At 45.4% G+C, this 17,463-nt stretch overlaps 1 protein-coding gene across 2 annotated transcripts in view; it reads right to left on the minus strand.

Moving 5' to 3' along the window:
- Nucleotides 1-12,889: 12,889 nt before the first annotated feature.
- The window catches only part of LOC138638769 (cytochrome P450 2K6-like), a 92,862-nt gene continuing 88,288 nt past the window's right edge, over nt 12,890-17,463 (minus strand). For both annotated transcript variants that reach the window (XM_069728339.1, XM_069728340.1), the window contains exon 9: nt 12,890-13,373. In XM_069728339.1, the coding sequence (XP_069584440.1) occupies nt 13,192-13,373 (182 nt within the window). In that variant the 3' untranslated portion in view covers nt 12,890-13,191. The remainder of the gene's footprint in view (nt 13,374-17,463) is intronic.

Here is a 17,463-nt window from a genome sequence, read left to right on the forward strand (position 1 = left end):
ACAAAGGCAAATAAAATAATGGGATGCATTAAAAGAGGCATAGATGCTCATGAGGAGAATATAATTTTACCTCTATACAAGTCACTAGTTCGACCACACTTAGAATACTGTGCACAGTTCTGGTCTCCGGTGTTTAAGAAAGACATAGCTGAACTAGAGCGGGTGCAGAGAAGAGCGACAAAGGTTATTAGAGGACTGGGGGGTCTGCAATACCAAGATAGGTTATTACACTTGGGGCTATTTAGTTTGGAAAAACGAAGACTAAGGGGTGATCTTATTTTAATGTATAAATATATGAGGGGACAGTACAAAGACCTTTCTGATGATCTTTTTAATCATAGACCTGAAACAGGGACAAGGGGGCATCCTCTGCGGTTGGAGGAAAAAAGGTTTAAGCATAATAACAGACGCGGGTTCTTTACTGTAAGAGCAGTGAGACTATGGAACTCTCTGCCGTATGATGTTGTAATGAGTGATTCATTACTTAAATTTAAGAGGGGACTGGATACCTTTCTGGAAAAGTATAATGTTACAGGGTATATACACTAGATTCCTTGATAGGGCGTTGATCCAGGGAACTAGTCTGATTGCCGTATGTGGAGTCGGGAAGGAATTTTTTTCCCCAATGTGGAGCTTACTCTTTGCCACATGGGTTTTTTTGCCTTCCTCTGGATCAACATGTTAGGGCATGTTAGGTTAGGCTATGGGTTGAACTAGATGGACATATAGTCTTCCTTCAACCTTAATAACTATGTAACTATATATGTAACTCACCTGACCTGGCGCTCCAGCGGCGAGCTCCCGCCTCCAGCAGCGCACACTCGCCGGCGACTGACAATGACGTCAGACGCCAGCCTCCAATTGGCTGGCGGCTGTTGTTGTTAACTATTGACGTGCGGGCGCGCGGCCGCACGTCAATAGGAAACCGCCGCAGGGCCCAGAAGGGGCCTGGTGAGCAGACGAGACGGGGCCCGATGCGGGCCCCCTCTCTCTGCCCACCGGGTCCGGGGACACAAATGCCAGCGGGCATTCATCACCACACTCAGGGGTGGATTATCAGAGGGTCAATCTGTGCGGTAGCCCAGGGCCCCCCCACACCACTGGGCCCTGGGCTACCGCCCATATTGACCATCTGATAATCCGCCCCTGGGTAGGAACACCATATTTTCTTATTTTAATGCCGATACTCTCTCATTTTGGGCATTTGGTCTCCTTTCTCTGAGATAACACCAATCTGTGGCAGAAGCTAAAGCTTTGACCATGCTCTTCTGTGGCAATTGCTAAGACCAAAAGGGGCATCTTAATCGAGAATTCAAGTCATCATTTAACCATGGAGCAAGTTTATTGTTCTCCAGTACAACCTTTTCCTCTTTTCTCGGTCTGCATGTGGAAATAATGAAGTGGTTTTTCTTAAAAAAAAAGGGCTTTCCACAAAAATGTGTAAGGCAGTATGTGGTACAACACCCTACCATAATCTACAGTAACTGGTGCTGTTGATATGGAAGCAACGAGATTCCAACAGACTGCTGTAGATTGGTGCTACAAGCATTTGATAAGGAAGCTGGATGTCATATTAGTAAAGAAGTACGCACTGATACTAGGAGAGAAGAGGCTGCAATGTTGGGAAGAAAAACATTAGACTCGAACAAAGAAGACCCAGGAAAACATACTCAGAAGGGAGGTAAGAACATTTCTAAAACAATCCACAGCAAGGAGATTGGAACAAAACAAAATCCTCTAAACTGCATGCTCGCAAACGCCAGAAGCCTGACAAACAAGATGGAAGAACTAGAAGCAGAAATATCTACAGGTAACTTTGACATAGTGGGAATAACCGAGACATGGTTAGATGAAAGCTATGACTGGGCAGTTAACTTACAGGGTTACAGTCTGTTTAGAAAGGATCGTAAAAATCGGAGGGGCGGATGGGTTTGTCTCTATGTAAAGTCTTGTCTAAAGTCCACTTTAAGGGAGGATATTAGCGAAGGGAATGAGGATGTCGAGTCCATATGGGTCGAAATTCATGGAGGGAAAAATGGTAACAAAATTCTCATTGGGGTCTGTTACAAACCCCCAAATATAACAGAAATCATGGAAAGTCTACTTCTAAAGCAGATAGATGAAGCTGCAACCCATAATGAGGTTCTGGTTATGGGGGACTTTAACTACCCGGATATTAACTGGGAAACAGAAACCTGTGAAACCCATAAAGGCAACAGGTTTCTGCTAATAATCAAGAAAAATTATCTTTCACAATTGGTGCAGAATCCAACCAGAGGAGCAACACTTTTAGACCTAATACTGTCTAATAGACCTGACAGAATAACAAATCTGCAGGTGGTCGGGCATCTAGGAAATAGCGACCACAATATTGTACAGTTTCACCTGTCTTTCACTAGGGGGACTTGTCAGGGAGTCACAAAAACACTGAACTTTAGGAAGGCAAAGTTTGACCAGCTTAGAGATGCCCTTAATCTGGTAGACTGGGACAATATCCTCAGAAATAAGAATACAGATAATAAATGGAAAATGTTTAAGAACATCCTAAATAGGCACTGTAAGCGGTTTATACCTTGTGGGAATAAAAGGACTAGAAATAGGAAAAACCCAATGTGGCTAAACAAAGAAGTAAGACAGGCAATTAACAGTAAAAAGAAAGCATTTGCACTACTAAAGCAGGATGGCACCATTGAAGCTCTAAAAAACTATAGGGAGAAAAATACTTTATCTAAAAAACTAATTAAAGCTGCCAAAAAGGAAACAGAGAAGCACATTGCTAAGGAGAGTAAAACTAATCCCAAACTGTTCTTCAACTATATCAATAGTAAAAGAATAAAAACTGAAAATGTAGGCCCCTTAAAAAATAGTGAGGAAAGAATGGTTGTAGATGATGAGGAAAAAGCTAACATATTAAACACCTTCTTCTCCACGGTATTCACGGTGGAAAATGAAATGCTAGGTGAAATCCCAAGAAACAATGAAAACCCTATATTAAGGGTCACCAATCTAACCCAAGAAGAGGTGCGAAACCAGCTAAATAAGATTAAAATAGATAAATCTCAGGGTCCGGATGGCATACACCCACGAGTACTAAGAGAACTAAGTAATGTAATAGATAAACCATTATTTCTTATTTTTAGGGACTCTATAGCGACGGGGTCTGTTCCGCAGGACTGGTGCATAGCAAATGTGGTGCTCTAAAAGTGAACCTGGAAATTATAGGCCAGTAAGTCTAACCTCTATTGTTGGTAAAATATTTGAAGGGTTTCTGATGGATGTTATTCTGGATTATCTCAATGAGAATAACTGTTTAACTCCATATCAGCATGGGTTTATGAGAAATCGCTCCTGTCAAACCAATCTAATCAGTTTTTATGAAGAGGTAAGCTATAGGCTGGACCACGGTGAGTCATTGGACGTGGTATATCTCGATTTTTCCAAAGCGTTTGATACCGTGCCGCACAAGAGGTTGGTACACAAAATGAGAATGCTTGGTCTGGGGAAAATGTGTGTAAATGGGTTAGTAACTGGCTTAGTGATAGAAAGCAGAAGGTGGTTATAAATGGTATAGTCTCTAACTGGGTCGCTGTGACCAGTGGGGTACCGCAGGGGTCAGTATTGGGACCTGTTCTCTTCAACATATTCATTAATGATCTGGTAGAAGGTTTACACAGTAAAATATCGATATTTGCAGATGATACAAAACTATGTAAAGCAGTTAATACAAGAGAAGATAGTATTCTGCTACAGATGGATCTGGATAAGTTGGAAACTTGGGCTGAAAGGTGGCAGATGAGGTTTAACAATGATAAATGTAAGGTTATACACATGGGAAGAAGGAATCAATATCACCATTACACACTGAACGGGAAACCACTGGGTAAATCTGACAGGGAGAAGGACTTGGGGATCCTAGTTAATGATAAACTTACCTGGAGCAGCCAGTGCCAGGCAGCAGCTGCCAAGGCAAACAGGATCATGGGGTGCATTAAAAGAGGTCTGGATACACATGATGAGAGCATTATACTGCCTCTGTACAAATCCCTAGTTAGACCGCACATGGAGTACTGTGTCCAGTTTTGGGCACCGGTGCTCAGGAAGGATATAATGGAACTAGAGAGAGTACAAAGGAGGGCAACAAAATTAATAAAGGGGATGGGAGAACTACAATACCCAGATAGATTAGCGAAATTAGGATTATTTAGTCTAGAAAAAAGACGACTGAGGGGCGATCTAATAACCATGTATAAGCATATAAGGGGACAATACAAATATCTCGCTGAGGATCTGTTTATACCAAGGAAAGTGACGGGCACAAGGGGGCATTCTTTGCGTCTGGAGGAGAGAAGGTTTTTCCACCAACATAGAAGAGGATTCTTTACTGTTTGGGCGGTAAGAATCTGGAATTGCTTGCCTGAGGAGGTGGTGATGGCGAACTCAGTCGAGGGGTTCAAGAGAGGCCTGGATGTCTTCCTGGAGCAGAACAATATTGTATCATACAATTATTAGGTTCTGTAGAAGGACGTAGATCTGGGGATTTATTATGATGGAATATAGGCTGAACTGGATGGACAAATGTCTTTTTTCGGCCTTACTAACTATGTTACTATGTTACTATGTTGACCAAAAGTTTGCTTGATAGTCCTGCCTGATTGAGAATCTGTAAAGTACACATTATTCAGAAATAAAAGAGGAGGAAAGAAAGAATATTGAAATGTCTGGGACAATGATGATGGGCACTACAGCACTAACTGTACATCATGCGGGAAACATAAATGGAAGATTATGTACCTTATCCATGATGCATTTTGTTGTTTAAAGGGTAATCCACTCACTTCCGCATTGGGAGTTCAGTAAGGCCATTGAAATGTATCTGCAAACACCATATCTGCTGGCGCCGGATAACTTCATTAACTAGACATATTTCACTCCTGAACTCATGTGAAACTACAATACCCAGATAGATTAGCGTAGTTAGGATTATTTAGTCTAGAAAAAAGACGACTGAGGGGCGATCTAATAACCATGTATAAGTATATAAGGGGACAATACAAATATCTCGCTGAGGATCTGTTTATACCAAGGAAGGTGACGGGCACAAGGGGGCATTCTTTGCATCTGGAGGAGAGAAGGTTTTTCCACCAACATAGAAGAGGATTCTTTACTGTTAGGGCAGTGAGAATCTGGAATTCCTTGCCTGAGGAGGTGGTGATGGCGAACTCAGTCGAGGGGTTCAACAGAGGCCTGGATGTCTTCCTGGAGCAGAACAATATTGTATCATACAATTATTAGGTTCTGTAGAAGGACGTAGATCTGGGGATTTATTATGATGGAATATAGGCTGAACTAGCTGGACAAATGTATTTTTTCGGCCTTACTATGTTACTATGTTACTATGTGGCCTATAGGTGAGATTCAGTTGCCTAGAATAATATGCCCTCACATTGAGAGACTGCAATCCAGAAATCACTTTTGGGGAGGTGAATGTTAGGCATCAGGATTCTCCCGCTGCACAGGATAGATCCCAGGCCTTATCTGCCTCTACAGGTTCCCATTCAGGTTCGGCCGCTGCGGGTTCTGCTGAGCATAGAAGTTGGTCCCAGTGTCTTGCTCAAGCTTGTGGTGTTTACATGGTTACTGCTGGCTCTCCATCCAAGTCTATGGTAACCAGCGATAGGCAGTGGCGATCTGATGCTCTGGAATCTAAGTCCAGAAATCGCCTTACTGTTGTTAAGGTGAGCAGTTTTACATCTCTGCATGGTGTACCCTGGGTTGCGATTGTACTTTATTATTTTATTTAGAGCAATTCGCCAGCCCTAACAGTATACTAGTGCCAGGGGCTGGCTAGTAATGGCGGATGAGCAGTATCTCCAGAGGTACATCCAGCCGCTGGAGGACAGGCTGTCCACGCTTGAATGGGCAACTTCAGCTGTGGATTTATCTGCAGTAGCGACAGAAGCAGTCAGTTAAGCGGTCTCTAGGGTTTCTGCTGCTTTCTCAGGAGACAGCAAGGCTTGCAGGGAATTTGTGAATCAGTGCTCAACTCAGCTGGCGTTACAGGCCTCACGTTTCTCGTATGAGCGAACTAAGGTGGGATTTATGGTGTCTTTCTTGATGGACAGAGCATTGGAGTTGTCTACCCCACTGTGGGAGCTTAAAGACCAGGTGGTCTGTAGCGCTTCCCATTTTTTGGGTGTCATAAAAGTAGTCTTTTTGGGGCCACAAATAGCCCATGATAAAGCACTCCAACTTCTGGGTCTATCTCAGGGTTCGTCCTTGGTTAGTCAATTTGCCATCCAATTCTGCACTCTGACTTCTGATAAGGTCCTGATACCTATTTTTTGGAGAGGTTTAGCAGATCATGTCAGGGATGCCTTGGCCACTAGGGAGATTCCTATTACTCTAGACGAATTAACATCTGTGTCCACTCACATAGCTCTCCGGCATGCTGAGCAGCAGTTGGAACGAGCTCAGAGTAGATCTGGGATTCGGTTGACTCCGAACTTCACCAATCCAATGGATCGTCCAACTCAGGTTGATGACCCTGTAGAGCCCATGGATGTCTCTCGGACGGAATCAAACACCCACTCTGTACATCTAAAACCGACTTGTTTTGCCTGCCATTTTGCTAATAAATGTCCCAAGCATTAGAGGGAGTAACAGAGTCTAGTGGCTTTAGGGAGAGGCTCACTAGTTCCAGTTGATGGGTCTTCCAAATTTGCCTTTGGGGTTTCTTTGATGCTTGGGTTGACTACTCTCAATGCTGAGTTGCTGAGGCTTGTGTGGACTCCGGGGCTGAGGGCAATTTCATGTCTGCTACTTTCACCCAATGGCACGCAATTCCTTTAGTGATGCTTCCTAAGCCGTTGTCCCTACGCTTAGCAAATGGGTCTGTTTTACCAAATGCAATTTGCCATCAGACTATACCTCTTACTCTCACCATGTCTCCAACACAACAGGAGAAAATTTATTTTATTGTTGTCTATGAGGGTATGGATTAGGTACTTCTGGGGATGCCTTGGTTGCTACTCCATTCTCCCCAGATTGATTAGGCTACAGGGAGCATACAAAATGGGGCAGTTTCTGTGAGAGTTTGTGTCTAAAGGCCCAGGTGCCCCCCGTGCGAGATCTATGTACCATCTGATCATCAGCTGGTGAGTCACTCTGAGGCATATATCTGGAAATGGGATGGTCTCTCCTGTACTAAAAGAGCCACTGTGCGTTTGGAGCAAAAGAGAGCTTCGACTGATGAGCAAGAGCACATCCATTCCTCCCAGCATGTGATGACTTTCAAGCATGGCAAACATCACCAGGGAGGGGATGTTAAGTGAAGGGTAATGTCAGGCATTGGGATTCTCCCGCTGCATGGGATAGATCCCAAGTCTTATTTGCATTTGCGGTCTCTCAATCAGGCTCCGCCGCTGTGGATGCTGAAGAGCATAGGCATGGGTCCCAGTGTCTTGCTCAGGCTTGTGGTGTTCCCTTGGTTACTGCTGGCTCTCCATTCAAGTGTATGGTAACCAGCGAAAGGCAGCGGTGATGTGATGCTCTGGAGTCTAAGTCCAGAAATCACCTTACTGAGCATGTCCGTGATGTTGCGTCTTCTCATTGGTGGTTGAACGTCAGCTGCTCTGGTGATGTGGCAGCTCCGGATTGGCCTGTGGATGATATCACTGCTGGCTGGGCATGAGTGTTTGGGGTGGAGCCTTGGATTTAAAAGGCTCTCAGAGGCACACACGGGCGTGCTAGTATCATTTATATGCGAGTATGTAAGTGGAGGCTTTGCCACTCTGTCTGTGAGTGTTGTATGTCTGTCTGGCTTTTTGACTGTACACATAGGCAGGCAGCTAGCATTAGTGGGGGCAATTAGCCACTTGGCTTATCATCTGTTACCTACACGTGTGCGGTTAGCACAGTAGAGTTTCAGAGCAAGCTCAACCCTTGTCAGAGTATTACGCTGAGCATCTGTTTAGTTTCTGTGTGCGATTGACACAGCTCTGATGCTGATTTTTCCCTGAGGAAGCCGCCACAGCTGCGGCGATACGCGTGGGTTGCACCCCACAGCCCATTTTCTTCTCTCCCATGTTTCTCCCTCTGTTACCTGCATACGATCCGGTCTCTCATATGCCTATGGATCTTTTTGCAGTGTGGGCTCCTGTTTAATTTTGACATGTATGTGACCATTGTGTCCAGCATGCTCTTTACCTAGGTGCTAGGAGCCTTGTTTCAACAACTGCCCAGGCATGGGATTGCACGTGCCGGTGAGCATTACATTTTGGTTGTTTTTGTAGGTCTATATGGTACTGTGATATCAAGTAGCGACATGCGCTTGTATGCACTGCATTGTCCCTTCTGAGGTTGAGAATTTCCTATTGTTTATCTATATAGTATATGTGATCGCGGAATTGTTCTTTGGGTTACCACGTTTGTGTACATATATATATCCTTGTTATCTTGGGAGAAGATAGGGTTGTGGGTTGTCATTTTCCCTATATTAGGATATGACTGCTGTGTTTTTCTTTTTGTCTGTTGCCCTTTCCACTTTTAAATGTTTTTATATTCTATGTTTTTTGTGTGTGGTATATTATCTTGTTGATATATAATAAAAACTTTGCATTTTATTTATCTGTCTGAGGTGCTCCCATTTTTATGGACATGATCTTTTTTTTTTTTTTTTTTTCTTTCTGGTCTAATTGTAGTTTTTCAAGTCCTTGGTGAGCCCCAGCATGTAATTATTTAGACATATATCTAGTGGTGCCCTCAGCTTTTCTCTATGTTCATCACTGACACAGCTCTGATGCATAACAAGCTTTTCCTCATGTTTTCCCTGTGATGTTTGACAGGGCATAGCACACTGTATACATTCATTCAATACCTCTCTGTGGAGTAACGGAGTTTGGTGCTTGGTGTTCCGTTCACACTGTGTGGCGTTAACACAGTGTGTCCAGGCAATCTCTGTCTATTCCATCATTGTTCACACTGGCAGCAGTTTTACATCTCTGCACAGTGGGCAGGGGTGGATTAAGGGTAGCCAGGGCCCCGGGCTGTTCACACACTGTGGGCCCCCCCGGTCATGTGACGGGGGTCATGTGACGGGGGTCATGTGACGGGGGTCATGTGACGGTCGTCATGTGACGGGGGTCATGATATACCCGAACCAGATTATTCCAGAAAAATGGCCAGGCCCTACTCTACTGTAACCTATTAAATATTTATTAAAATCTGCAATACAATTTAGGTATATCTTGACCAATAATATCACATACAAGGAACAAATACAACCGCACCGTGACCAGACCACAAATTACAACCACAGTGATCGAATAATATCACATACAAGGAACAAATACCACAACACCATTTCCAGACCACATATTACCACCACATAGTGACTGAGTACCACAATACTGATCAGTAATAAAAATACAAAAAACACAATACTATCACCATAAGTGCCAGTATTCACAGGAGATCTGTAATTAGTATGCAGTGTCTGTGTAGAGGTAATACAGAGATCACTGGTGGTATTATACACAGGAGCTCTGTATATAGTGTATAGGTAATACAGTGATCACTGGTGACATTGTACATAGGACCTCTGTATATAGTATATAGTGTATAGTGTCAGTGTATAGGTAACACTGACTCACCAGTGACGTCTCTAGGTGAAGTCCTTCATCTTTCATCCAGCACAGACCGCCATCATTTCTTCCAGCCAGGACTCGTTTCTGCAGGAAATAACACAGTTATCTCGAGCTCCACTTGCAGAACACATTACTTAATTTTTCACAACTTCTACATTACACCACATGAAGATAAAAAGGCGATATAGTGTCACTCTGCACAGTAACAGGACCGCCCCCCCATTTAAAACAGTATACTCAAAAAATAAAATAAATACATCACTGCAGTAATAATATCCCTTAATTAGCCCCTATGGTAATAATATTCCCCACCCTGGCTCCGTTTATCTCATTCCTGGCTCCAGCCATATGTTCTCCCATCCTGCACTCATGAGTATCCATTCTACCCCATATGATCTCCCCATCCTGCCCCATCTGTCTCCATCGTATCCATCCTGCCCCATGATCCAATCCTGCCCCATGTCTCCAATCATGCCCCGTGTCTACATTCTGCCCATGCCTCCAGTCCTGCCCCCAGTGTGTCCAGCATATTACCCCCAGTGTGTCCAGCATTACCCCCAGTGTGTCCAGCAATCTGCCCCAGTATGTCCAGCATATTGCCCCCAGACAGTGTGTCCAGCAATCTGCCCCAGTGTGTCCAGCATATTACCACCAATGTGTCCAGCAATCTGGCCCAGTGTCTCAGCATTGCCCCAGTGTGTCCAGCAATCATCTACCCCAGTGTATCCAGCATTGCCCCAGTGTGTCCAGCAATCATCTGCCCCAGTGTCTCCAGCAATCTGCCCCAGTGTCTCAAGCAATCTGCCCCACTGTCTCCAGCATTGCCCCACTGTCTCCAGCATTGCCCCACTGTCTCCAGCATTGCCCCCAGTGTGTCCTCCAATCTGCCCCAGTGTCTCCAGCATTGCCCCCAGTGTGTCCTCCAATCTGCCCCAGTGTCTCCAGCATTGCCCCCAGTGTGTCCTCCAATCTGCCCCAGTGTCTCCAGCATTGCCCACCCCAGTGTGTCCTCCAATCTGCCCCACTGTCTCCAGCATTGCCCCCAGTGTGTCCTCCAATCTGCCTCACTGTCTCCAGCATTCTGCCCCACTGTCTCCAGCAATCTGCCCCACTGTCTCCAGCAATCTGCCCCACTGTCTCCAGCAATCTGCCCCACTGTCTCCAGCATTGCCCCCAGTGTGTCCTCCAGCATTGCCCCCCCAGTGTGTCCTCCAATCTGCCCCACTGTCTCCAGCATTGCCCCCTGTGTGTCCTCCAATCTGCCTCACTTTCTCCAGCATTGCCCCCAGTGTGTCCTCCAATCTGCCTCACTGTCTCCAGCATTCTGCCCCACTGTCTCCAGCAATCTGCCCCACTGTCTCCAGCAATCTGCCCCACTGTCTCCAGCAATCTGCCCCACTGTCTCCAGCATTGCCCCCAGTGTGTCCTCCAATCTGCCCCACTGTCTCCAGCATTGCCCCCAGTGTGTCCTCCAATCTGCCCCAGTGTCTCCAGCATTGCCCCCCAGTGTGTCCTCCAATCTGCCCCACTGTCTCCAGCATTGCCCCCAGTGTGTCCTCCAATCTGCCCCAGTATCTCCAGCATTGCCCTTAGTGTGTCCTCCAATCTGCCCCAGTGTCTCCAGCATTGCCCCCCAGTGTGTCCTCCAATCTGCCCCACTGTCTCCAGCATTGCCCCCAGTGTGTCCTCCAATCTGCCCCAGTGTCTCCAGCATTGCCCCCCCAGTGTGTCCTCCAGCATTGCCCCCCAGTGTGTCCTCCAGCATTGCCCCCCAGTGTGTCCACCGATAACTGATCCAAAAAAAAACAAACAAACAAAAAAAAAACAAGCAGTCTCCTCACCTGTCCACGCTCCAGGCGGCGAGCTCCCTGCAGCAGCGCACACTCGCTGGCGACTGACAATGACGTCAGACGCCGGAGACATGTGCGCTGCGGCCGTCTTCAGCTGCCAGCCTCCAATTGGCTGGCGGCTGTTGTTGTTAACTATTGACGTGCGGGTGCGCGCCCGCAAGTCAATAGGAAACCGCCGCAGTGCCGGAAAGGGCCCGGTGAGCAGATGAGAAGGGACCCGATGCGGGCCCCCTCTCTCTGCCCACCGGGTCCGGGGGCACACAAACGCCAGACGATTAGTGGAGGGTCAATCTGTGCGGTAGCCCAGGGCCCCCCCAGACCACTGGGCCCTGGGCTACCGCCCATATTGACCCTCTGATAATCCACCCCTGACAGTGGGCCCCGGGTTGCGATTGCACTTTATTATTTATTTTATTTAGTGCAATCCGCCAACCCTAACAGTGGGCTTGATAAACGCTAAAAATTTTACAATGTAGTTTATGAAACATTTGCAACAAAATCAGGACTGTTGGCAGCTTGCTGTGAGATTTTGAAAATCCCATGAGGCCCATGAGCATGACATGCAGAATGTTGCATAGAATTTGTTTTTGCATATGAATTGCCCGTTCATTGTTACCAACAGTCTCGGTTTTGCTAGAAGTGTCCCAATTTTTCATAAACAATTTTGTAAGTCTATGAATATTTGGAGCCAAAACATTCATACATCAAAAATATCTGATGTGCTTCCAAGTGAAATTTATGGTATTCCAGGGAAGGACTGTAGATGGGACTTAAATGTCCTCACATTGTCAACATACATGTTGGGAAGAATACTCATTTATATAGGACACAATGTCTGCTTATGATAATTGAAAAAAAAAAATCCCCCCGCGTATCAGCTTATATATGAGTCAGACATCAATCCTCACCCTCTGTCGCTGGATCTCCATCCCTGCATCTCCGTTGTCCGGTCACTGGAAGCTTCTTCCTGTGCAGAGTGGTCAAGTGGTACCGCTCATTAAGGTAATGAATATGTATGCATCTCCACTCCCATAGGCGTGGAGCGCATATTCATTACCTTAATGAGCGGTGCCACATGACCACTCTGCAGAGGAAGAAGCTGCCGACCCGGCACAACAGAGAAGAAGGGAAGTGCAGAGACTGTTACAGGAGGGGGTGAGTATGACAGGGGAGGGAAGGGGAGCCATGCATACACAGGGGAGTATGGGTGAGCCATGCATACCATTGGAAGTACGGGGGAGCCATGTATACATGGGGGAGTACAGGGGAGTCATGCATACAATCGGGAGGACACCGAGCCATGAATACAACAGGGGGAGCCACACATAGCAGGACAGGGATGAGGGGACAATGCAAATCTGGCTTATACTCAAGTCAATAAGCTTACCAAGTTTTCCGTGGCAAAATTTTATTAAGACTGATGTATATTAGAGATGAGAAAGGGTGATTAATGACGTATTTGCTCAATAAATTTAGCCAATTCACACTAAGTAGATTGCTTTACTGTATTCGAAGAAAACTCTTTATCGGCAAGATAGAGATGAGTTTTGCACAAGAACAATGTGATTACTCATTATTCCAGGCGCAGATTTGTAACGTGACAGGTTTTATACCATCGAATATGTGACGTGTTACACCTCACATTACCAGGCCTCTATTTAGTGAGGCAAATTGTCTCTTGAAGTGGCTTTTTTTCCTCATATTCGGGATACACAGCAGATTTTCTGAGAAATGGGAGGAATTGCTAGTCCCGTTGCACGTTTCGCATGAAATTCATTTATCTCTGGGGAAGGACGAAAGGTAAATTTTTGCATAAGGCTGGTAAAGAACAGGAACAATTCCATCTTTGCGAGTGTTTCTCCTACACAAACTCTTCTTCCTAGAGTGGATTATAAGAATGTAAGGAAAGTAAGTAGTATATCAACACACTGCACTTAATATGGAAACGTATAGGACTCTATCTCAGTTTCTACCCACTCCCATACGATTTACTTTTATTTTGTGTTATGTTTTCAAAATTTTGGTTTGTTTGCAAATTCTATCTATGCTATCTCTATCAAAAACAGATGGCAAGCTTTACGTGTCAAGACCGGGCAATCCTGGTCGTATTGGGCTAAAAAATCCAATATCTCAGAAACATGTCCTACAATCAGTATGAGTAGGGTAGATGGAAAGCCCACTATGAATTCTTACCCCAAAAGCCTAAATACTTGCAGTTCTGCCTTTTAAAAGAAGGGTAAAGTTTCCTGGCAAGGGTTCACTGAAGTGTAAAGGGAATTGTTTATTTCGGAAAATTAATTTATGATACCATTATTTAGAATTCTGTAGATTGGGGTTCTCTCATTAAATCAGTGATCTTGGTGCTCAGGTAACTAATAGTTGGAACATCATCACTTCTTGTCCCAGAAGAGACGATCGGAGCAACAGAACTGAAGCATCAGAGGATTTCAGGAGTAGGTATTTTGTTTAATTGTGATCGTTTTGTTCTGTAAACTTTTCCGAAGAGTGAAAAACCCCTTAATATTCATCTGTACGGACAGATTTTCCTGAGGCATTCAATTTACGTAAAAGTTATTCTCCACAAATATAATGTTCCCTGCAATCTATGGGGCAATTTAATAGGCTAAGTCTGATTTTTATTTTTATAATCCACTAGCTGAAGAGCCCGGCGTTGCCTGGGCATAGTAAATATCTGTGGTTAGTTATAGCACCTCACTTCTCTTATTGTCCCATCACACCTCTCATTTTCTCAATCACATCTTTCATTTTCCCCCTCACATCTCTCTTTTTCTCCCTCACTCCTCTCATTCCCCCCTAAGACTTGTCATTTCGACGTCACATCTGTCATTTTCCGATCACTCCACTATTTTCCCTCGCTCCTCTCATTTTGCACTCACAGCTTTTCATTTTCACCTCACACCCCTCATTTTCACCTCAGTATATACATGTTTGCATCTCCCTTATATATAGTATATGGTCAATGGTCTTCTACAGCCACCCACAAAGATGGTCACACACTGGACCTCATTCTCACCCGCCTCTGCTCCCTATCTAACCTCTCAAACTCACCTCTTCCTCTTTCTGACCACAACCTACTTACATTCTCTTCCCTTTCCACTCCTTGTCTACAACCCCCACCCCACAAACTCTCACACCCTCGCAGAAATCTTAAACACCTTGATCTTCACTCACTCTCTGAATCCCTCCTCCCTCTCACAGACATAAGCTTCCTACACAATGCGGATGATGCTGCCGCTCTATATAACACCACAATAGCTGCAGCTTTGGAATCTCTTGCCCCTCTCACACATACCAAAGCTCGCAAAATCAACAGACAACCCTGGCACACCAGCCTGACCAAAGAACTGAGGCGAGCTTCCAGAGCTGCTGAGCGCAGATGGAAAAGATCCCACTCCATCGAGCACTTCATCGCATTCAAACAGTCCCTCACTGCTTTCAAAACCACGCTCGCCACAGCAAAACAAACCTACTTCTCATCTCTCATATCCTCCCTGTCTCACAACCCCAAACAGTTATTCAACACCTTCAACTCTCTCCTCCGTCCCCCAGCACCTCCTCCCTCCCCACTCATCTCAGCTGAAGACTTTGCCTCATTTTTCAAGCAGAAAATTGAGAACATCAGGGACAATTTTAGTAAACAACCCCCAGAACCCTTCCTCCCAACTACCCAGCCCTCCACCTCCAAAACCAACTTCTCCACCATTACAGAAGATGGACTCTCCACTCTACTCTCAAGATCGCATCTCACCACCTGTGCACTTGACCCACTCCCATCCCACTTCATCCCAAACCTCACCACAGTCTTCATCCCAACCCTAACCCATCTCTTTAACCTATCGCTAACAACTGGCATTTTCCCCTCAAGCTTTAAACATGCCTCAATCACACCTATCCTCAAAAAGCCCTCTCTTGACCCATCCTCTGTATCTAACTATCGCCCTATATCACTTCTCCCCTTTGCCTCAAAACTACTGGAACAACATGTCCATCTTGAACTGTCCTCCCATCTATCTTCCTGCTCCTTCTTCGACCGCTTTCAATCAGGCTTCCGGTCACACCACTCCACTGAAACTGCCCTAACTAAGGTCACCAATGACCTATTAACCGCCAAGAGCAAGCGACACTTCTCTGTCCTCCTCCTCCTGGACCTGTCCTCTGCCTTTGACACAGTGGACCATTCCCTGCTGCTGCAGACCCTCTCATCCCTTGGAATCACAGAATTGGCCCTATCCTGGATCTCATCATACCTAACTGACCGTACATTCAGCGTCTCCCACTCACACACCACCTCCTCACCTCGCCCCCTATCTGTCGGAGTCCCGCAAGGTTCAGTTCTAGGACCCCTGCTCTTCTCCATCTACACCTTTGGCCTGGGACAGCTCATAGAATCTCACGGCTTTCAGTATCATCTCTATGTTGATGACACACAGATCTACATCTCTGGACCAGATATCACCTCCCTACTAACCAGAATCCCTCAATGTCTGTCTGCTATTTCATCCTTCTTCTCCACTAGATTTCTAAAACTTAACATGGACAAAACAGAATTCATCATCTTTCCCCCATCTCACGCGACCTCCCCAACGAACCTATCCATTACAGTAAACGGCTGCCCACTCTCCCCAGTCCCACAAGCCCGCTGTCTTGGGGTAATCCTTGACACTGATCTCTCCTTTAAACCACATATCCAAACCCTTTCCACTTCCTGCCGCCTCCAACTCAAAAATATTTCACGGATCCGCACATTCCTAAACCAAAAATCTGCAAAGACCCTAGTCCATGCCCTCATCATCTCCCGCCTTGACTACTGTAACCTCCTGCTCTGTGGCCTCCCATCTAACACTCTTGCACCCCTCCAATCTATTCTAAACTCTGCTGCCCGACTAATCCACCTGTTCCCCCGCTATTCCCCGGCCTCTCCCCTCTGTCAATCCCTGCACTGGCTCCCCATCACCCAGAGACTCCAGTACAAAAACCTAACCATGACATACAAAGCCATCCACAACCTGTCTCCTCCATACATCTGCGACCTTGTCTCCCGGTACTCTCCTGCACGCAACCTCCGATCCTCACAAGATCTCCTTCTCTACTCCCCTATTATCTCCTCTTCCCACAATCGCATACAAGATTTCTCTCGTGCATCCCCCCTACTTTGGAATGCTCTACCACAACATATCAGACTCTCGCCTACCATCGAAACCTTCAAAAAGAACCTGAAGACCCACCTCTTCCGACAAGCCTACAACCTGCAGTAACCACCGATTGACCAAACCGCTGCACGGCCAGCTCTACCCTCACCTACTGTATCCTCACCCATCCCTTGTAGATTGTGAGCCCTCGCGGGCAGGGTCCTCTCTCCTCCTGTACCAGTTGTGACTTGTATTGTTAAAGATTATTGTACTCGTTTTACTATGTATACCCCTCCTCACATGTAAAGCGCCATGGAATAAATGGCGCTATAATAATAAATAATAATAATAATAATAGTATACACCTGTATGTCATCTCCTGTATATAGTATATACCTGTATGTCATCTCCCCTGTATATAGTATATACCTGCTGTGTGTCATCTCCCCTGTATATAGTATATACCTGCTGTGTGTCATCTTCTATATATAGTATATACCTGTATGTCATCTCCTTGTATATAGTTTATACCTGTATGTCATCTCCTCCTGTATATAGTATATATCTGTGTCATCTCCTCCTGTATATAGCATATACCTGTATGTCATCTTCTATATATAGCATATACCTGTATGTCATCTCCTCCTGTATATAGTACATACTTGTAGGTCATCTGCTCCTGTATATAGTATATACCTGTGTGTCATCTCCTCCTGTATATAGTTTATACCTGTATGTCATCTCCTCCTGTATATAGTATGTACCTGTGTGTCATCTCCTCCTCTATATAGTGTATACCTGTGTGTCATCTCTCCTGTA

The sequence above is a fragment of the Ranitomeya imitator genome, chromosome 5, assembly GCF_032444005.1.
Source record: "Ranitomeya imitator isolate aRanImi1 chromosome 5, aRanImi1.pri, whole genome shotgun sequence".
Classification (NCBI taxonomy): domain Eukaryota; kingdom Metazoa; phylum Chordata; class Amphibia; order Anura; family Dendrobatidae; genus Ranitomeya; species Ranitomeya imitator.